The 23,188-nt window shown below is 45.3% G+C and overlaps 1 protein-coding gene across 2 annotated transcripts in view; it reads right to left on the reverse strand.

Moving 5' to 3' along the window:
• Positions 1-23,188, reverse strand: part of med13a (mediator complex subunit 13a) — a 211,346-nt gene that overhangs the window by 134,061 nt on the left and 54,097 nt on the right. For both annotated transcript variants that reach the window (XR_014619986.1, XM_084319688.1), the window contains exon 3: positions 7,627-7,795. Coding sequence is in view for 1 of the 2 variants with exons in the window: in XM_084319688.1 (XP_084175814.1) it covers positions 7,627-7,795 (169 nt within the window). In the remaining variant the exon portion in view is untranslated. The remainder of the gene's footprint in view (positions 1-7,626; positions 7,796-23,188) is intronic.

Consider the following 23,188-nt stretch of genomic DNA (forward strand, 5'->3'; position numbering starts at 1 on the left):
TGTAGAAAACCCCGTGCTATGAATATATGTACACTTGACACTAGGGCTGCAACGATTAGTCGACATAATCGACGACGTCGATTATAAAAAATCGTCGACGAGAAATTGTTGCGTCGATTAGTCATTAAAAAAAAACTTTATTTAATTTTTTTTTTCTTTTTTTTTTTGTGCACTACCTATCTTTGTGAGAGTGGCTTCTCAGGGTTCCAGACAACATCATAACATGATGATCCCATAGCAAATTTTGGACATTGAAAACATTGTTCCCCTGCAGGAGATGATGATCAGACTAGACACACAATACATTACACACGCACTCCTCTCACTCACACACAGCGATCAGAGTAAGACACACACATACACACTCCTCTCACTCACACACAGCGATCAGAGTAAGACACACACACATACACACTCCTCTCACTCACACACAGCGATCAGAGTAAGACACACACACATTCACACTCCTCTCTCTCACACACAGCGATCAGAGTAAGACACACACACATTCACACTCCTCTCACTCACACACAGCGATCAGAGTAAGACACACACACATACACAAATTACACAGTACACACCTCTCACTCACACAGCGATCAGAGTAAGACACACACAAATTACACAGTACACACACTCCTCTCACTCACACAGCGATCAGAGTAAGACACACACACATACACACACACACGGACTCCTCTCACACACAGCAAACAAAAGTTATTTAAAGTACACTTCCACTTTAATTTGTATTATTTAATTTATTTATCTTGTTATGAGTGATTGCTGTATTGTTCTTCAAATACATTTTCATTTAAAGTGGCTTAAAGATCCAAATTCAAATGTTTCATGAGTCATTATTTTAATTTGCTATGGGATCATCATGTTATGATGTTGTTGTTTGGTCCTGACAAGAGTCTCAAAGTCTGGGGTGATGGTAGACAAGCAACTCTGAGGTCATGCTCAATGTCCAATCTGTTCCTCTGCTCTGTCTTCAGCTGGACCAGAGCTGAGAAGCCACTTTCACAAAGATAGGTAATTAAAAAAAAAAAAAAAAAAAAAAAAAATCATTTTTTTGTTTACATTGGTTTTCGATTAGTCGACTAATCGAAAAAATAATCGGCAGATTAGTCGACTACCAAATTAGTCATTAGTTGCAGCCCTACTTGACACAACACGCAACCACATTTTCACAACTTTTATTTAAAGGGGAACTATTTTACTATTTCTTTCACTATTTGGGCACTTTTACACAATTCCTGTGGGTTTATGGAACACCTCTGATTTTTTTTTTTTAATTCATTGTTTTGTATTTCTAATCAAGTACTCAAAAACAGCATTTTTCTACCTCAAGATCTTAAGCTGTTTTGAGCCTGGGCTCCAACCACTGTGGGAACTGTGTGGAAACTCAGCTGATTATCATGCAGCGGTGTCTCTTTGACATCACAAATCAGCACATTTTCAGATGACTCAGTTCAGTGAGGGTGAATATTGTGAGAGGAGAATTGGAAGAATGCGCCAATATGAGAATTAGAGACATAGATCATATTAATATAAGTCCACATAGCTAGGAAACAATGCTAAACACTGAAAAAGGCCATTTATAAGATAGTTCCCCTTTAACTACATTGCAAAAGTAGTATACTTTTAAAAAAAAGTGCTTCATTTATGTGCCACATCTGCAACATCTCCTGCAAAAAGTGCTTCATTTATGACTGTGCAACAACTGCAACATCTCCTCTTCAACATTTCAATATAAAAATAAAATAAAAAACAAACAAGTGCATGATGTGCATCTGAACATTCTAACATCAACACTTGAACAAAAAAACACATTTATAGTGCAGCTGAGCTTATGAAAAAGTGCTTCATGTCTGTGCAACAACAGCAAATCACAGCATCTTATTAGCACTTATTGTCGACTCTTAACTCTCAAACATCAGGGGGGTGGGGGGCAGACAGGCCTAGCCTACATACACACATCTAATGAGAGCGATTGCACTTCTTTGACTGGGCAATGGCAGAGAAAGAGGGTTCATAGGAAGTGAGGGCTACCCGCAAACAGTGATGCAAATGCTCATTTGTCAAGGAGGCATGGTTGCTTGTTTTAATGGCATTCATGTGAGAGAAACTGGATTCACAGGTGTATGTTGAGCCAAACATTGTTAGCACAGATATTGCCAGCGTTTTTATTTTGGGGAATGTCTTGACATGAATACACTTTATCCAAAATGTTGTGGTGGATTCATTCTCAAGTGCCTGCTTCAGAGCAGATGATGCTTGCATGTCAATTATTTCAAGTTACAGGAGACCTTCATCAATGTGAAGTGATGCAAGGAACTCTTGTCCTTTTGTGGAAATAGCAGCTACATTGGCAAATGGGTTGCTCACAAAATGCATCAATTCTCTGGACATGTCAAATTCATCAAATCGACTTGCAAAGTTTTCCCTCAATTTATCAATGAAATCTGTCATTAATTGAGTGACTTTTGGCTCAATTGTGCGTGTTAACGTTGACATAAAAAAAAAAAAAAAAAATTATTATCATGTAATCTTTGGCGGGCCGGTCAGAATCATCCCGCGGGCCGGATCTGGCCCGCGGGCCGCCAGTTGAATAGCCCTGTACTACAGTATATATATACTGACAGACATCCGCCCATTATTAATAGAAGGATGGCTGTCAATTTACCAGTAATGACTTCATTTAGCCAGAAAACAAGGATTTCATAATGCGGTGTCGCCTATTCTGTCTATGTTGTAGGGCAGGGGTGCCCAACCTTTTTTGAACCAAGATCTACTTTTTAATTTGCCACCTAGCCGAGAGCTATACCAGCCCAAATTTGACATACTCTCGGCTAGTATTAGTACAGTATTAGTAGATTAATAATACCCATTCAATATGCACATGACAGAAAATGTGAGGTTTTGTCCGCTGCTGGCCTACTCGCTCTGTTCCTTTAGTTTTCTGTTAATCAATTGCATTCTCCTCACCTCACTAGCCCCCACCCTCGCGTCCGTTTGCTCTTCAGCAACCACACCCTTGGACTACCTGTCATTATGTGTTTGATTGGTCTGGTGCCGAACACACACTTCTAGTTTCAAGTATCAATTACCTTCACGCACCTGATGTGCATTCTAATTAGTTCCCCTGTGGGCTTTAAGTACCTCGCTCTCCCCTCAGTTCCTGTCGGGTCGTCCCGTATCATTCCGTATCATATCTCTATCACCAAGACTCCTTCGGGAGGTTCTCTGTCTGTTATGCTGCTTTCATCTCCGGCGTGAGATGCGCTCTAGCCTTCGCCTCCTGTCTCCGTTTGCCTGGAAGGAGACACTGGACTGCGCTCTCTAAACTTCCACGGGAGGTATTCCAGTGTTCCACTTCAGACCTCCGCGCAGCAGACGCCCAGACGCGCATTCAGACCTCCGCGCAGCAGACGCCCAGACGCGCATCCAGACCTCCGCGCAGCAGACGCGCTCTTCACTCCAGACGCGCATCGCTTCCTAATACTCTACGGGAGGATGTGTCTCTCCGAGCTGGCGCGCTCTTCCGCGCAGACGCGCATCCAGACCTCCGCGCAGCAGACGCGTTCTTCACTCCAGACGCGCATCGCTTCCTAATACTCTACGGGAGGATGCGTCTCTCCGAGCCGGCGCGCTCTTCCGCGCAGACGCGCTCTTCACTCCAGACGCGCATTCAGACGCACTCCAGATGCGTCCTCCGTACCGGCGCGTACTCCAAGCAGACGCGCACCACTCAGACCTCCGCGCCAGATGCGCCCTCCGTACCGGCGCGTACTCCAAGCAGTCGCGCACCACTCAGACCTCCGCGCCAGATGCGCCCTTCGTACCGGCGCATACTCCAAGCAGTCGCGCACCACTCAGACCTCCGCTTGGACAACCCGTTCCCCGTGGCGACGCGCTCGTCCTGTTTGATCCTGCCCTCTTTACGCACAGCGCCTGGGTGAGTTTTTCAAGACTGTCTTTGACCCTATTCGTTTTTCGTGTGTTTATGACACTGAAGATATCCTGCTTTTTATCAGACTGTCACTCACCCAGTGTCAGCTTTTTTGGATTGTTCATTGGGATAATATTTGGCCTTAACATCGCCCACTGTGTGTATACACACCGAAGATATTATCACTTGGAATTGTATTGGGACTTCGCTCACTGTGTGTATTCACACCGAAGATATTGTCACTTGGATAATTATTGGGACTTCGCTCACAGTGTTTATTTGCACCGAAGATTCAATCACGCGGATTTGTGTTTGGGACGTTACTCACAGTGTGTATATACACCGAAGATTCTGTCACTTGGATAACTCTGTTTTTGGGACAAGTCACTTCTCCTGTCACCTGCCCTGTTCCCCACTGTACTCTGAGCTAACCCGCTCCCTCTCTCCCTCTCGGTCCCGTTTACCACCACGGAGATCTGCCGAGAGAAGTCTGCAGAGCGGCTCTGACGTCACCGTCTGATTCCTCAGACGAACCATCCCGGGAGAAGCTGCAGTGCAGCAACTTTCATTAATGCTTGTATCCCAGGCTTTGTCTGTTTTCTCTGTCCCTGTAAGCAGCTCCAGCCCTCGCCCTGTTCCAAGGCCTTACCCTGTTTTCTCTAGTCCATTCCGTCCAGTCTGTCTAGTCCTCCTAGTCCTCCCTGTCTAGTCCTTCCAGTCCTCCCTCTCCCCAGCCCGCCTCCGCGAGCCTCTGTCCCTGTTTTCCCCACCCTAGTCATCCTAGTCTTCCCTGTCCTGTCCTCCTAGTCCTCCCTGTTCCTGCCCTTGTCCCTTGCCCTGGTCCTGTTCCCTTAGCCTTCCCCTTAGCCAGCTCGCCTCCTAAAGGCACTGTGCCCTTTCCCATTTCTTGTTTTCCAGTAATTTGTGTTCTCCCTTAAAGGGACAGTGCCGTTTTCTGTGTGTTTCAATAAATGCCCAGTTCTTGGCTTACTCTCATACCTGTCTTGTGTTGTGCGATTGGGGTCGGTTACAAACCATAACAGAAAATATTATATGGCATATAATATTTTCTGTCATGTGCATATTGAATGGGTATATAATATAATATGATATTTTATATATCATAACGGTGTAGTGTAGGAATTACAAGAATGACAAGAATGTTATTAATGAAATGAATTAATATTATCAAACGGAATTGTTTCTGTATACACATTTATAAAACGAACAAGGCATATTTAGCCATTTTTTATGCGTTCACATGCGCTTTTCAAGAATAAACAAAAACGAGACTTAATGGGAAGGGTGTGCTTGTACATTTGAACATAGTTCCATGATACGTGGCTGCGTTGTGCTGAGAAAGAGGCGCAGATCCGCTGCTACTCTGAGGCGAGATCTGTATTTATTTTGTATTAATGTCAGAGCCGAGAATCCCGCTTCACAGAGGTATGTTGACGCAAACGGGACAAGCTTTTTCAGCGCAGCATTACACAGCACCGGGTAGTCGTTCCGGACTGATATCCAGAACTTTGCGAGGGCCTGTCCAGTGAACTTGACTTTCAGTAGCTCGTCACACGAAAGATCGATCAACGCCTCCTGCTCAGACAGAGGGAGGCCTGTTGCGTCACGCGCAATGAACGGATCTTGGATCCAGTTGTTCAAATTGTCCGTGCTCTTTCTTTCAGGGAAATAATTCCTAAATTGATCAATGAGCCCTTCTATGTGGCTAGTAGGCTACAGATAATGATGGGCTTCAAATCATGAAATACGGGCTCTGCTTACGTTTTTCTTAACATCGTCCGACATGCAGTAAATTCTTCTTGAAATAGTGTCAGCTGACAGCGGTATTGTATGGAGCTGCTCTGCAACTTTGTCCACAAAGGACAGAAACCACATATTTGGTACAGGGCAACCAAAAGCTCTGCAAGTGTGTGGGGTTTCCCAGTCTTTGCGATCCAATTGGCAACAATAAACAAAGCATGTAGTCCTTTTTCGTTGACGGTTGTGCCATTTTCAGCACCGTTTTCTCTGCTCTAAAACCGTAGTTGCGAGTGTCCAGGTTAAATGAATCAAATCAGCTTTATATGCTTGGCCTGGAAAGTCCCCCCCCCCCCCTGGAAGTGCTTTAGTTACGAGACAGTGTCGATCACAAATATCTGAGTACACATTGACTCACAAAAGAACAGACGGTCGATATACCTGCACAGGGCTGTCACGGACGCTCGCGCATGCACGTTGCGGCACTTTGCGCTCCTCTGACTCACAAAAGACCAGACGTGGCCTGTGCTGATGTATGAGATGTGTATTGGAATACTGTGCCTCCGTTGATGCAGGGGCGAGACATGGCAAATACACACAGCGGCCAGGTGGAAACTCGATCTGAGTTGGGCTCGCGGATTTTCGCTTGATCTTTATTTTTAATTTTTTTTATGCACTGTCACCTACCTAAATAATCTCACGGTCTACTTGAAACCAGCGCGCGATCTACCGGTCGATCGAGGTCGACTGGTTGGGCACCACTGTTGTAGGGGCTTTGAAAGGAGACAGTTTCTTTTTACCTGTACCTCTCAAACTCTGTCTGTAGATACATCTTGTGTGTGTGTGTGGGGGGGGTACCAGGCTACCAGAGGGGGGAGAGGTGAGAGCGTGCAACAATAGATGGTCTTAGTTACAGGGATGTGATTGCTCCTTAAGAAAAAAAACTGACAATTTTCTAAATGATCTTTTTATAAACACTCAATTTGAATGAATGAACACATTTTATTTGTATAGATTGAACTGTTCCTCCTCTGGAAGTCTTGCCTACTGCGAAGGGCTGCAGTTGGACTAATGGACTCTTTTGCTTTTCTTTTGCTCTCAGGTCGATTTTGAGAAAGAAGGTGGTGACATTTCTCTATCTCAGCTTCTTGGTTATGTCTAGGTTGGCTTCTGCTTGAGAGTTTGATGTTTCTACAGAGCTTCACATTAACTGGACAATGCTTGCTGTCCCTTGAATAGTGTTGAGTGGCAGACTGCTGCACTGCTTGCAAGTAACCTTCCCTGGTTGGTCAGTTTTACAAAAGCAATCCACTCAACAAAACTGCTAACATTATCGATAGCCAATGAAAATCTGTTATGCAAGAATAGCAGGTCTGATAAATGTTGCATTTGCGTTTCGCTTAAACCAGGTGGAAAAATGATCAAAACATACATAAAGCTCAATATTATAATAATAATAATAAAAATAATAATAATACATTTAAAAAACTTTTTTTTTAAATATATAAATATTTTTTATCATGATTTTTTTTTTTAACTCACATCCCTGAGTTAGTGTTAGTGCAATAATTTCAGCGTAATTTCAACGTGGTATTAAGGAATATCAAAATAAAAGCACACGTTGTTGAACTTGATCATGCATATTTATTAGAACATTTAATTACAGCACTATGTTATCAATACACATTTATAAAACGAGGCATATTTAGCCAAAATATGTTGCCAGAAATAAAATAAAATTACTTGCCAATGCACTGTCACCTACCCACGACCCCACTTTGGGTTGCGACCCGTAGTTTGAGAACCACTGGTTTAGTGGAACGGGAGTGTGCTGCCTACCTCTTGTTGATGGGCTTCTCGTCCTTCTCGTAGGGTTAGGGTTAGGGTTAGTGGAACGGGAGTGTGCTGCCTACCTCTTGTTGATGGGCTTCTCGTCCTTCTCGTAGGGCTTGACGAACCACTTGCCGATGCGGACGAAGCCACGGTTCATGAGGCAGCGCTCCAGCAGGTTGTGGACGGCTTTGAACAGCAGCGTGCGACACTCGTAGGAGAGGCCGCTTTCCCAGAGCCCGTCCTCCTCGGCTGGAAGGGAGCGAGAGAGAGAGAGAGAGAGAGAGAGAGAGAGAGAGAGAGAGAGACATTAGAGTTCAATTCAATTAAAAAAACTGTATTAGTCCCACAAGGGGCAATTTAGAGCATGATACGGCAAACAGCTGCATTTATACACATTCAAGACAGAACAGGGACAAGAGACATGTCAAAATGTCCTACTGGAATAGACTTCCACAGTATTTGGTTTCAATTACCAGTAAGGTGGGATTCAAGAGGAGACTAAGAGGGGCTGTAATGCAGAAAGAGATTGATTTTGGTTGGGTCTAATCTGTGTCTAATGAATGGGTTCTTGTGTTGGGTTATGTGTTGATTTGGAATGTCTTTGTCTAGTGGTTATGAGGAGTATTAGAGTATTAGTGTATGGAATGTCGTGCTGTTTTTGAGCATGTTTTAGTTTTCTCTGAGATGTCTCCGTTTGTTGTTTTATTGATATTTGTTGTTTTATTGATATTTGATTTGTTCTATATGTTTGTATATTTGTTATTGTTCTATATTAGAAAATGTGGCATACATATTTGTTTGTATGTCTGATTTTGATTGGTTTAATGTTCTATAATTGTTTGTATATTTTATTGGTGTTTTATTGATATTTGTTTTGTTTTTATGTTGTTTTATTGTTTATTCTTGTTACATTTTTATATGTTTGTATCCAGACCCCAGGAAGAATAGTCGCTGCTGAGGCAGTGACTAATGTGGATCTGAAATAAAGAAATAAAGAAATAAAGACATACATGACACTTCAAAGCACAAGAGACATAACACTGCCAGAACGGGATCCCTACATTGTTGATCTGTCAAGTCCAATAAATAAATAGATTCGGTCAGTACAAAGAAAGTGCACTTTCGTCCAAAAATTTTTAATCAAGGGGTCAAAGGGTGCATGTTAGTAAACTGACCATTCATTGTACTGTGGCCATTCACCAGTCGAATGGCCTCTGGAACAAACCCAAACTTTCTTCTGTTTGTTTTACAGGCAGGCTGTCTAAAGCGCTTTCCTGAGGGCAGCAGGTCAAAACACACATGAAGGACATGTGTGGAGTCATCAATTATCTTTTTTTTTTTATCCACTTTTTCTCCCATTTTTCTATATTTTCTCCCATCCCAATTTCGTATCATCCAATTCAACCCTCCCCTGTCACGAACGCTGTTTCTTGCCTCCCACAAGCCGGCTGCAAAGTGGACTAAGTCATACATAGCACAAGTCCCCTCCGGTACTTGAGGTAACAGCAGTCGCATCTTTTCACCTGCGCAGCTCGATCTCTCAGTGGCGAGGAGTAACGCGTGGGAGGCTCACGCTGCCCCCGACACTTCCTGATTCTACTGCGCAGGCGCACCAACCGACCTGTAGGAGTCGCTGTCCACAACGCCCGATCCCCACCCATCAGTTTCCCACCCCCTAATACGGCCAATGTGTATTAGTATGAACGACCAGCTAAACTGAAAGCAATGTGGAGCGCTGGGCTCGAACAGGCGAGCCCAGCGTCTCTGCATTCGTGGCGAGCGCCTTGCCCACTACGCCACGTAGCCGCCCGTGAGTCATCAATTATCTTATGTGCTTTCTTGAGCACTTGAGCACTGTAAAACTGCATTAGGGATCTTTGTGTTCTGCCGATAATTTTTTAGCTAAGGTTGACAACACCTTGCAGTTTGTTCTTGTCTCTTTGACAGAGGGATGTGAACCAGCATACAAATGAAAAGGTTAGAATACTTTCTCTGGTCGACTCCAAAGGAGTTTAGTTTACAAAGACAGTACAGACGCTGTTTCAGTATATCTTTTATTAAACTGAGGTTACAGCAGTGCGCATGTCAACACATCCGGTCAAGCACCACTAGGTGTCCCTCTAACACAGGCTACAAACATATGCCTGTAACATCTCCTTTCCTTTAGCTGTTTGCAAATAATGATATGCTTGCATCTTGTTTATCAATCACAACTTCAAATGACATTCTAACATAACATTGCCCAACTGTTTCCTTTTTTTTTTTTTTTTTTTTCAAAGTCCAGTCATCATAATAACATTACTTCGATGACATTCTAACATAACATTGCCCAACTTTACTCTCAAAAAAAAATTACAAGTCCAGTCGTTGTGGTGGCCGTGACAGGCGGCCACTCCGTGAGTAGACACCATGGCCTGCCGTGTCAGTACCCCTTGTCGTCACGCCCGTCACCGGTGTCCTCGGTGCGTGTGGCGTGCAGGGATGTTCCTCGCCACCTACCTCCCCTTGACTTGGGACAATCTGCGTCCCGGCAGAGGCTGTCACTCCAGTGACATGAGCTTGGTCAGGACTGCTTTGCTCCGGCCGTAGTATGTCCGACTGTTGTGCTTGGGCTGAGCGCTCCGCAACACGCAGATCCACTCGGTTGCGTCTGTAGTGTGTGCCGTCCACATCCACCACAAATGAGCGAGGAGCGACCCTCTGGAGGCATTGGCCCAGGCGCCACCTCCCTGTGCGATCACCGGGCAGAGGCTTCATCCTTATGTGATCTCCAACATTAAGCTCTGGAAGGTCCCTGGCAGCCGTGTCGTAGAATGATTTTGCGATCCGCCTTTTCCACCGCAGCTTCTCTGCTACTCCGTCCACCACCCGTGGTAGAAGCAGGCTGTCTGTGACCGGCAGTGAAGTCTTGAGCCTGCGTGCCATTAAGCGCTGGGCCGGGCTGCTGTCCATCCCCTCGGTGGGTGTGTTACGCCAGTGAAGGATGGCCAACCATGTATCCGTGCCATCCAATTTTGCCCGCTTACAGAGTGATTTGACAATCTTAACGGCCGACTCCGCCTTGCCGTTGGATTGAGGATGTCGGGGTGAAGACGTGACATGGGAAAAACCCCAGGTCGCTGCAAACCTCCTGAACCGCTCGCACGCAAACTGTGGGCCATTATCTGAGATCACCCTGTCTGGCTGTCCATAACGTGCAAACTGAGCTTTGCATCGTGTGATGAGTGTGTCAGCAGACAGATCCGGCAGATGATCGATTTCCCAGAAGTCTGAGTATTGATCTACAATGATAAGATAGTCCTTTCCCGCATATGAGAAAACGTCCATGCTTACTGCTTGCCACGGGCGTGCTGGTATGTCATGCGACATCATAGATTCCTTCTGCTGGACTTGTGCATACTCGTTGCATGCGGAGCAGTTTGCCACAAAGTCCTTTATTTCCGCTCTCATGTTTGGCCAGAAAAGGGTATCCCTGGCCCGCCTGTAACATGCCTCCCCACCAATGTGGCTAGTGTGTATGCGTTTGAGCAGTTCAGACCTCATGGCTTTTGGTATAATGACACACTGTCCCCTGTATAACACTCCATCTTGAACACTCAGCTCGTCTCTGAAGGGCCAGTATTCCCGCACAGCCAGTGGGGTGTCCTCTTTAAAGTCTGGCCAGCCACTGAGAATCACAGACGCCAGCTCCTGGAGCACATCATCTGTCTCTGTGTGCTGCACAATCTGGCCAAATCTAAAAGCCGTAACATTCAGGTGCTGCGCCTGGTCCAGTTGTGAATACTCTGCCTGGGTGCTGTCCACAGCGCACACAGCATGCTGCACGTACGGGGTGTCAGACCCATGGCACGGCAGGGTGGCCCTGCTCAGGGTGTCGCTGACATACATCTCGGGGCCAGGCTTGTAGACCACATCAAGATTATAGTTCTGCAGCTGCAGCAACATACCCTGGAGACGTTTCGGTGCACTCAGGAGGGGCTTCTTGAATATTGTGATCAGCGGCTTATGGTCAGTCTCTGCGGTGATAGTGTTCCTGCCATATAGGTACTGGTGGAATCTCTGGCAGGCGAAGACTATGCTCAGACACTCTTTCTCGATCTGAGCGTAGTTTTGCTCTGTCTGCGTCAGTGCCCTCGAGGCGAAAGCCACGGGCTGTCCCCCTTGCAACAAACAGCCCCCCAGCCCGGTCATGCTGGCGTCGCTCTGGATCGTAACAGGCTTTGTGATGTCATAATATTTGAGTACAGGTGTGCTGGTGACCATTCGCTTCACTTCACGCACCGCATCTTCGTGTTTTGGCAACCAATGCCACATGACGTCTTTATCCAAGAGCCTGCGGAGCGGCTCACAGACCTCAGAGAGTTTTGGCAGAAACCTTGCTAGATACGTCACAAATCCAATAAAGCGCTGCACCGCTTTCACGTCTGTGGGCATCGGCATTTCCAGCACGGCACGTGTTTTCTCTGGGTCAATTTTCAGTCCCTCCGCAGACAGTATGTGGCCGTGGAAGTGTACGGCCTTGAGTTTGAATTGCAGCTTGCGCTCACTCAGCCTGAGTCCCACTGCTCTGCATCGTTCCATGAGAGCACTCAAGTTTTTGTCGTGGTCCAGTTCGGCTTCGGCATCCGTATCGCCACATCCGACCACCAGGATGTCATCAGCGATCGGTTCGATACCGGCCAAGCCCGTTAGCAGCTCATGTTGTTTGCGCTGATATATCTCAGGCGCAACAGAGACTCCGAAAGGAAGCTTGAGCCATCTCATCCGACCCCACGGCGTCCAAAAGGTCGTCAGACGGCTGCTCTCGTCGTCAAGTTTGCACTGTAAAAAGGCATCGCGAGCATCCGCCAGTGTGAAGAGGCGGGCCTTTGGTAACTTGTACAACACATCTTCCAGTGTAGGCATATGGTAGTGAGACCTCCGCAGCGCTTGGTTGAGAGGCTTCGGGTCGATACAAATCCTTATTTTATCTGGCTTTGCCACCGTCACCATGTTACTTATCCATGGTGTGGGCTCAGTCACAGGCGCGATGTTGCCGACCCTGACATGTCTGTCAAGTTCCTCCTTGACTCTCTCCTTCAGAGCCACTGGGACATTCCTTGGTGCGCACTGCACCGGCACCACTTCAGGATCCAGCTCAAAGTGTATCACTCCCGGGACCGACTCGATTGGGTCATTAAAAACATCATGATAGTCTCTCAGCAGCTGCACTTTTGTGAGGGGCATAGGTGGACTTATATCAACTTTATTAAGTTCATCCGGAACCGTGAAGCTCACGAGGCCCAGACGTTCGCACGTGCTCCCCCCGAGAAGAGGCTTCTGCTCGGTGTCGACTACCTCAAATGTGAGATTGTGCTTTTCTCCACGGATGACACATTCAGTGTGAAATTTTCCCAGTGATGGCATGATTTCCCCAGAGTATAGTTTCAACCTGGCCGTGCTCTGGTGTAGCGCCGCTCTGGGTGACAGCTTCTCTTTAATCCTGCGGCCCATGACATTGCAGGTAGAGCCTGTGTCCAGCTGGCACTGCTGCTTTTTTTTATTTAGGCTTAGATTCACAAACCACTTGCGCCCCTGCTGGGCCTTTGCAGTATTTACACATTCAGTGACTTGAAACAGTCTATCATCTGTATCTGAGTATTCCCCCTTCTTGTCATCATCTTCAAGCACATTTATCTTTTTTACTCTGTCAGACCTGCTACCAGCCTGGCATACCTTGGCAAAGTGATTTGCTATGCCACATATCCGGCAGGTTTTGCTATAGGCTGGGCACTGCTCTCTGCCCCGTTTGTGGCTCCCCCCACAATATTTACAGCTCCACTGGGGCTCCCTCTCCGCTGGCGCCGCCCTCCTTTGAAATGCGCGCCTCTCGCTCAGTCTGTCTGCGCTGGCGGGGCCATCACCCTTATATGTCTCTCGGTCAGTTCAGCGAGCCGACAGATTTCAGTCGCTGCTAGTAACGTTAACTCACGTTCCCGCAGTAAGCGCCTCCTGGTGCCTTCATTTGCGACACCCAACACGAGCCTGTCCCGAATCAGCTCGTCCTTCAGTGCGCGGTATTCACATGCTGACGCTCTCTCCTTTAGCCTCGTCAGGAAACAGTCTATTGGCTCATCAGTCTCCTGTTTGCAACATCCAAACATGTATCTTTCATAGATCACATTCTTCGCAGGCTTGAAATGATCCCTCAATGCGCGCAAAATATCAGCTGGGTCCTTGCGTTGATCATCCGTCAACGCGAGGCTGTGTGTATAAACATGACGGCACTCACTTCCCATTAGCCGTCTCAGCGTGGCTGCTTGAACTGGCTTCGGCTTTTCATTCAGACCTGTAGCTAGCAAAAAATCATCAAACTCTGCCCTGAAAACATCCCAGTTCTTAGCCAAATCCCCAGACATGCGCATGCCCTCGGGCGCTGGGATGCTGTTGCTCGCCATGGCGTGGTTTTATTCCTTATACGTTTATTTCTTTCGGAGCTCCCGCTTCTGACACCATGTTTCAGTATATCTTTTATTAAACTGAGGTTACAGCAGTGCGCATGTCAACACATCCGGTCAAGCACCACTAGGTGTCCCTCTAACACAGGCTACAAACATATGCCTGTAACAGACGCTGATGAGCGTCTTTTATTATAACATCTGTATTGTCGCTAAATTTGAGTTTGTCATCAAACACAGTTCCTAAGTATTTGTAGTTCTGGACAATTTCCACCTTAGCTCCGTGGATGGTTGTTGGGGTGACGTCTATGTGTTTTGGTGAGATAATCATTTCTTTGGTTTTGGATACATTTAAATCCAGAAAACAGCCATCACACCAGTCTACAAAGTCTTGTATTATGGGTCCATGTGATTTATCTGACTGACTGAGAAGAGATAGGATAACACTGTCGTCAGCTAATTTTACAATATGGTGATTTATATATTTGCTAAGACAGTCGTTTGTGTATAAAACAAAAGGAAGAGAAGAAAGAACACAGCCTTGCGGTGAGCCAGTGGAGATTAGAATTGATTTGGAACTTTTTCCATATTTTTTTTTTATCCACTTTTTCTCCCATTTTCTATATTTTCTCCCATCCCAATTTCGTATCATCCAATTCAACCCTCCCCTGTCACGAACGCTGTTTCTTGCCTCCCACAAGCCGGCTGCAATGTGGACTAAGTCATACATAGCACAAGTCCCCTCCGGTACTTGAGGTAACAGCAGTCGCATCTTTTCACCTGCGCAGCTCGATCTCTCAGTGGCGAGAAGTAACGCGTGGGAGGCTCACGCTGCCCCCGACACTTCCTGATTCTACTGCGCAGGCGCACCAACCGACCTGTAGGAGTCGCTGTCCACAACGCCCGATCCCCACCCATCAGTTTCCCACCCCCTAATACGGCCAATGTGTATTAGTATGAACGACCAGCTAAACTGAAAGCAATGTGGAGCGCTGGGCTCGAACAGGCAAGCCCAGCGTCTCCGTCATTCGTGGCGAGCGCCTTGCCCACTACGCCACGTAGCCGCCCCGGAACTTTTTCCATTTATACTTACTGTCTGAGTTCTATTGGTAAGAAAACTGATAATCAGTCTGATAACTTGGTGATCCAAGTGAAAGTAGTTTATACTGTACGTTTTTCTACAAGTATGTGAGGCTGCATTGTATTGAAGGCTGACGAAAAGTACAGAGTTGTACACAGTTCAAAATAAATAATTTGGCATCATCAACACCTCTCTCAGGCCTATATGCAAATTGCATGGGATCAAGAGCTGATCTGGTTGCATCAACAATTTCAGATTTAACTATTTTCTCCAGACTTTTCATTACTAATGATGTTAAGGCTATAGGCCGCATGTCTGTGTCAGTTAAAGGAGTGCCACTCTGGAACAATCTACCGGATGAAATAAAAAACAGCAGGAGTATTTTTAAGTTTAAAAAGATGTTTAAAAACAGGGTTCTAGAATCTTATAGTCAAATTGAACCTAGAATCTGTTTTCTCTACCATGTAACTCGGGTATTGCAGATTAAGTATTGATTTTCCTATGTTGGCTTAATGTTCTTTTCGGGAACGGTTTTTGTTGATTGTTTTATTTAGCAAACTTAAACTTGTTTTGTTCTTTTCGGGATCGGTTTTTGTTGATGGTTTTATTTTGCAAACTTTAACTTTTTTTGTTTTTGTTTTTGAATTAGGGGTAGGTTGTTCTATAAGCCATTTGGCTTCAAACCTATCCTTTTCGCTTGTTTATTTGTAAATATTTCGAAAATTTTTGTTTATTGTTTATTTATTTGTAAACATTCTAAATAAAACAATTCATTCATTCATTCATTCATTCATTCATTCATAGGCCGCAGGTCATTGAGGATTTTGGGTCTGCTGATCTTTGGAATTGGAATGATGATTCCAGAGATCAGGAACCACTGCTGAGTCAAAGCAGAGCTGGAATAGTCTTTGAAACACTTGACCCAGTTGATCAGCACAGTGTTTCAGTGTCCTTCCACATATTCCATCTCGTCCTTTAGCTTTATTTACATTAATCTCTTTAAAATATTTAGCTACTGACTGCGTGGAGAATTCCAGTGGATGTCCAAGTAAGAGTGAATCTGATAGCTAAGGCCATGTTTAGACGGAGAGAGTCTGAACAGAAACCGCAAAAGTCGTCTTGCGGTCTCACTTTTAATGTTGCGTTTAGACTAGTGTTTTGGGATGGAATTCTGCGTGCAGACGAGGCTGTGTCAACTCGAGACGACGGAGCCTCGCTGTCACACGATTGGCGTAGATGTCACATGACCAGCAACGTCAGTGGCCAATCAGATCGCGCAAACCGAACGCGGAAGTGCAACTCCGTTAGGGAAAATATTCACACAACCCATACGCTACACTGCCTCAGGTCGTTGAGACAACCAGGCATGCTGTGAAGACCCGCCCTACTCTGCCTCTGATTAGCAGACTGTGGGTGGGGGAATGTGATTGGACCAAAGCAGAGTCACAGAGAGACAGTGGCTCCAGTCACTAGTTGTGATAGCCGCTGGACTTATTCTTGTGTATTTAAAAGTACTGCCAATGTAGCCTTCAGGTGATCTCCGTGGATATAATCAGACATGCTTGTTCGCTTTGTTTACGCTTCTAGGCTACTGGTGCATAGGGTTGGGCACCGAAAACCGGTTCTAATAGGAACCGGTTCCTAACTTCCGGTTCTGGAACCGCAAGTAACATATTTGAATTTCGATTCTAAATTTCGATTTTTTTTTTTTTTTTTTTTTACTTGTTTTTTTTTTTACTTTTTTTTTTTTTTACTTTTTTTTACTTTGTTAATTAATACCCTAGTTACAGTACAGCAACCAAATTAAACTGTATCAAGTCAACTGAAAATGTGAATAGTATGATTTTCTTTTTGAAAAAAAAAAAAAATATATATCTCCTTCGAAATAAGCTGTGACCTGTTTTGACCTGCACCTCAAAGAATCGGAATCGAGAATCGTTTAGAACAGGAATCGATATGGAGAATCGGAATCGGAACCGGAATCGTTCAAATCCAAACGATGCCCAACCCTACTGGTGCATGCCTGTGAGGTAAGCAGTACGCGACGAGAGCCTTGACAACCCTTTCGTCATAGTTTTATGCGGTTTGACTGTTCAGATGATAGCGCGAAGGTGTATCGTTTCTAGGATTTCCACCCAGGAAGGTGGTCTCACTTTTTTGCGGATTCTCCCCGCAAAAACGCTGTTGCCGTATAAACAAAAGGCACATCCGAATTTTTTTTTTCCGGATTCACCTGCTAGCGTTTCCGTCTAAACATGGCCTAAGTTGAGCACTAAAATCCTGAGAGTCAAAACGACAGAAGAACTTATTTGCCTCGTCTGGTAGGGAGTTCTGGCTACTATTTCCTATGTGTATATTTTTAGGGGCTGTATTGGTGTTTATCCCGGACATAATTTTAATTTCTTTCCAGGCTGAATGCATGTCACCTTTATTGTATTTATCTGCTATTTTATTCTTATAGTTTAGCCATGCCTGTCTCACTGCTCGTTTGACCTCTTTATTAACATCTTTCTTCTCCTCAGTTGTCCCACAGAAAAATATCCTTTTCTTTTTATTAAGAATGCTTTTCAGGGCGTTCGTCACCAACCCCGAAGCTGTGAGCTGGATTCGCCTGTTTGAATCCAGCTCACAGCTCCGGGGTTGTCACCAGCTTGGCTGGCCGTTCACACTAATACAATTGGCTGTATTAGAGGGTGGGAGAAGCTGGCGGGGTGGGTTCGGGTCGTTGTAAACAGCGACTCCTACAGTTCGGTCGGGGCGCCTGCTAAGCGCGGATAGGACCTGAGTGGGATAGTGTGATCCTTCCACACGCTACGCCCTCTCAGGGAGGATCCGCGCTGCCAGGTGAAAAGAAGCGGTTGATTGGCTGGACGTGTGTCGGAGGAAGCACGTGATAGCCTCCACTCTCCCAGATGATCTGACTGTGGGGGGTAAGTGCGCAGCGACCAGGAAGGGATTGGGAATTGGCATACGACTAACATTGGGATGGGAGAAAATCGGAGGAAAATGGAGGGGGGAAAAGATCAAAAAAAAAAAAAAAATGCTTTTCAGGTGCTTCGTTACCCAGGGTTTGTTATTAGGGGTGTAACGATGCGACCTCACAACGATTAATTTCAATTACGATTATTTAGGCATAATGACCCAAACTGTACTAAAAGAATGTCCAGGTGCACAGCTGTGTATTTCTTTAAAAAGGTGACGGGAGAGATAGCAGAAGTAATCAATGACCATAAATAAAAGCAAGTCCTCTTGCTGCATACAGAATGTCTCCAGGCAGGACTGTTACTTTAGACGTAGTGTAGCTTTATTATTATTCAAACTAAGGAGCAGAAGGATGCGTTTCACATCTGCTTCCAAAGTACTTTCACCTGCGGACAGTGATCACGTCAATCTCACGGCCACATCGTAATAGCTGCTGTGAGGAGACTTTGTTGGCTGTGGTTTGATGTGCCAAGACGAGCGGGGTGAGGTGTGCCAAGACGAGCGCGGTGAGGTGTGCCAAGACGAGGGTGGTGAGGTGTGAGGTGTGCACGAACACGGTGAGGTGTGAGGTGTGCACGAACACGTGAGGTGTGAGGTGTGCACGAACACGGTGAGGTGTGAGGTGTGCACGAACACATGAGGTGTGAGGTGTGCACGAACACGTGAGGTGTGAGGTGTGCACGAACACGTGAGGTGTGAGGTGTGCACGAACACGTGAGGTGTGAGGTGTGCACGAACACGTGAGGTGTGAGGTGTGCACGAACACGGTGAGGTGTGCATGAACACGTGAGGTGTGAGGTGTGCATGAACACGGTGAAGTGTGAGGTGTGCACGAACACATGAGGTGTGCACGAACACGGTGAGGTGTGCACGAACACGTGAGGTGTGCACGAACACGTGAGGTGTGCACAAACACGGTGAGGTGTGCACGAACACGGTGAGGTGTGCACAAACACGGTGAGGTGTGAGGTGTGCACGAACACGGTGAGATGTGAGGTGTGCACGAACATGGTACCTGCACAGCGACTGCACATGGTATATTATATAGCTGGATGACTGAGGGAACTTTGACCCCGGTATGGCGGTTATAATGATTTTAGGGAGCGGCTGAGTTACAGCGCAGTGAAGAATGCACTCGCCGCAGAGACTCTGGGATCGAATCCAGCTGTCAGCAGTACCTCCGGCTTGGTCAGTCGTCCCTACTAACACAATTGGCAGTGTTAGTGGGTAGGAAGCCGGCGGGGTGTGTGTCCTGGTCGTTGTAAACTGTGGTTCCTACTGGTCGGTCGGAGCGCCTGTTCAGCAGGGAGTGAATCAGGGGGAAATAGCGTGAACCTCTGCACACGTTACATTCCCCCAGTGAGAGTCCTCGCTGTCAGGTGAAAAGAAGCGGCTGGCTGACTCCACATGTATCGGAGGAGGCATGTGGTAGTTCTACACCCTCGCTAGGCCGACAGTGGGACAATGCGTGCAACGACCAGGAAGGGAATTGGCATAACGACTAAATTGGGATGGGAGCAAAAATACAGAAAAAGTGAGAAAAAAAAGATATAAATACAAAAGAAAATGATTTTAGAATATTTCTTAATCAACTACCATATTGTGCCGAATATATAAGATATATAAGATATTTTTCTAGAAGAAATTCTGAAAAAGCGACCTCGTCTTATTTTCTAAGGTATAGGGCAAAAGGTCAGCGTGAGCAGAAAGCCACTCGGCCACTGATACCAGATTAACAGGTGAACGGGAGATGGTGAGAGCAGGAGGAGCTGAGGCAGGAGGTCAGGACAGGATTTTGAGTCATTTAAAATTATTGTTTGTTTCTTTAGTTTTCCTTTTCATAAAAGTAAATTTTATTTCGGAATATAATCTTTCTGCATTAAATAAAAATAAAAACTTGATTGCAAAAAAAGAACAATAAGAATTACATGTCGAGTAAATATGTTTGTGAAGAAATTACAGGTTCTGCAAATGTAAAACAAATCCCCCTCCCCCATAAAGCACATTTGAACCCTTTCACTAACCGTCGGTAGTGTGGTAGTGAATGGGTTAACCTTCTGTAGTGTGGTAGTGAAAGGGTTAACCATCTGTAGTGTGGTAGTGAAAGGGTTAACCTTCTGTCGTGTGGTTGTGAAAGTGTTAACCTTCTGTATTGTCGCAGTGTGGTAGTGAAAGGGTTAAAGAGTTAACTAAACACACTGTCATGTTGCTGCCCTCCTCCTTGTTGATATGTTCACCATGCTGCACACTGCGCCTCTGACTGTGATGTCACCTCTGACTGTGACGTCACCTCTGACTGTGATGTCACCTCTTCAGGAGGTACCGTCAAAGCCTGTCTAGGAGAGGAAATAAAATGACTCGACATCACAGATTGGGGGCGGAGCAGAGCGACATCACAGATTGGGGCAGAGCAGAGCGACATCACAGATTCGGGGCGGAGCAAAGCGTGCAGCAGGGTGAAAACATCAACCACTGGGGCAGCAAAAGGGTGACGCGTTGAGTTACTCTTTAAGTCCATCACCCTGAATCCCAGACTGTTAATTGGCTAACGTGGTGGGGGGGGTCATGGTAGTGGGGGGGGGGGATTAGTATGCAGTGGTCTGTACACAGGTAAAAGAGATGAGAGGCCACAGATTTATGGGCTCAGCTGAAGCCTGTGACCCTTTCATGTCCCTCCCTCCCATGTGGCGGACGACTCAAATGAGTTGACCTTTATATCCGAGCTCTTACTCTCCACTGCAGCCTCCCAATCTCTCTCCGGCACACACAGATAGATACACACACACACGCATGCACACACACACGCACGCACGCACGCACGCACGCACGCACGCGCGCAGACACACACACACACACACACACACACACACACACACACACGCACACACACACACACACACACACACACACACACACACACACACACACACACAGATAGATACACACACACACAGATAGATACACACACACACATACACACAGATAGATAGAAAGATACACACACAGATAGATACACACAGATAGATACACACACACACACACACACACACACACACACAGATAGATACACACACACACACAGGTCACAAATACCTTAACAAAATCTCTCCCAACAGCCCTGTAGCAGGAGTAGGAGTGTGTTCTCCAGTACCTTGTTAAAGCACCTATCTGCAGTGTTAATTTTGTCAACGAAAATGATGACTAAATATGGTCGTCAACGAAGCTTTCCCCCTGACTAAATCTAGACTAAAACAAAAAAGACAAAATAGAGACTAAAACTGACTAAGACTAAAATGCTCAGACCTGTAGTTGACTAAAACTGACTAAGACTAAAAAGAAAAAGAAATTAAGGTGTCTAAATATGATGAAAACGAAAAAGGAGCATTTGACACATGACTAAAACTATTGGTTTGATTATGTCTTATGGTGTATAAATGTGGAGCACTTCTATGCTCTATATGTATATTATTTTTGTACAACCAGGGGTCATGTCTGCTTCACATGGGCTGTGGAAACGTTCGGTTCACTGTTTTTGTTATTTTAAGATTGGTGAGGGTCTTTAACTGTTTACATCTTTAACTCATTATGTTATGGAGGGAGTGGGGAGAGGGGCGTATACATGAATCTATGATCCCAATAGAAATGAATGTGAATTTGACTGACTGTAGCGGTACATAGAATTGCATTACAAGATAATAAAATGCAATTTTTTTCATTGACGAAAACTAGACAAAAATGTCATCCGTTTTCTGCGACTAAATATAGACTAAAACAAAAAAGACAAAATCGAGACTAAAACTGACTAAGGCTACGTTTAGACGAGCGTTTTGTGAACAGAAACCGCAAAAGTCATCTTGCGGTTTCACTTTTAATTTTACGTTTAGACAAGCGTTTTGGGGTGGAATTCTCCGTGCAGACGACGCTGTAACGACGGCGCCCCGCTGTCACACGATTGGCGCATATGTCACATGACGTGCTGTGAAGACCCGCCCTACTCTGCCTCTGATTCGCAGACTGTGGATGGGGAATGTGATTGGACCAAAGCAGAGTCACTCGCAGACAGATTCTTGTGTATTTAACCCTTTCACTGCCACACGACAGCCGGTTGTGTGATAGTAAAGGGTTAACCTTCTGTCGTGTGGCAGTGAAAGGGTTAAGTACTGCCAATGTAGCCTTCAGGTGATCTCCGTTGAATATACTTGCTTTGTTTACGTCTCGGCTACTGGCGCATACCTGCTACCTGTGACGTAAGCAGTACGCGCGACCAGAGCCATGACAACCCTTTCGTCATCGTTTTAACAGATTTATACGGTTTTACAGTTTAGACGAGAGCGCAAAGCTTTTGCGTTTCTAGGAATTCCACCCTGGAAGGTAGTCTCACTTTTTTGCGGTTTCACCCCGTAAAAACGCCGTTTCCGTATAAACGAAAGGCACATCCGAAAAAATATTTTTGCGGATTCACCTGCTAGCGTTTCCGTCTAAACGGGGCCTAAGACTAAAATGCTCAGACCTGTAGTTGACTAAAACTGACTAAACGAAAAATAAATGAAGGTGACTAAATATGATGAAAAGGAAAAAGGAGCATTTGACACATGACTAAGACTAAAACTAAAATTAAATTAGCTGCCAAAATTAACACTGCCTATCTGACATCTAAACAAACTAATTACGGCTCATTGAGGCCTTGTCCAGACGATTTTGATCTTTTTCGTTTTCGTTTAGTTTTAAGGTTTCTGTAAAAGCGAAAACGTCTCAAGATAATAAGTGCGTGCCACAAATTTACAAAATAAATGTCTTTCCTGTTTTAGACGTTGCTTTTCGAGCTAATGTAACATTCGTTTTCCAAAGGAGGGGAGAGAAAGACTGCGGCTCACATGCAGCTCAAACTACCTGTTGGAATAAATTAATTGATTGATGTTTAACTTGTCCCTGTGTGTGTCCAGTCATTTCGACTAGCAAACGTTGTCTGTATTTAACGTTACCTCAAGATACCACTGTCTATTGTATTTAGTTGGTTAGCTATTTAGCTAATGTGGATAGCATTTTGAATAGCATCAATGCTAGCTGGCTGGCTACAGCTTTATTTACTAAATTATGGAGGCTTTTTAATCGTCAAGGTAGGGCTGGGCGATATATCGAGTA

This window comes from Notolepis coatsorum (assembly GCF_963971535.1).
Source record: "Notolepis coatsorum genome assembly, chromosome: 8".
In the NCBI taxonomy this organism is placed as follows: domain Eukaryota; kingdom Metazoa; phylum Chordata; class Actinopteri; order Aulopiformes; family Paralepididae; genus Notolepis; species Notolepis coatsorum.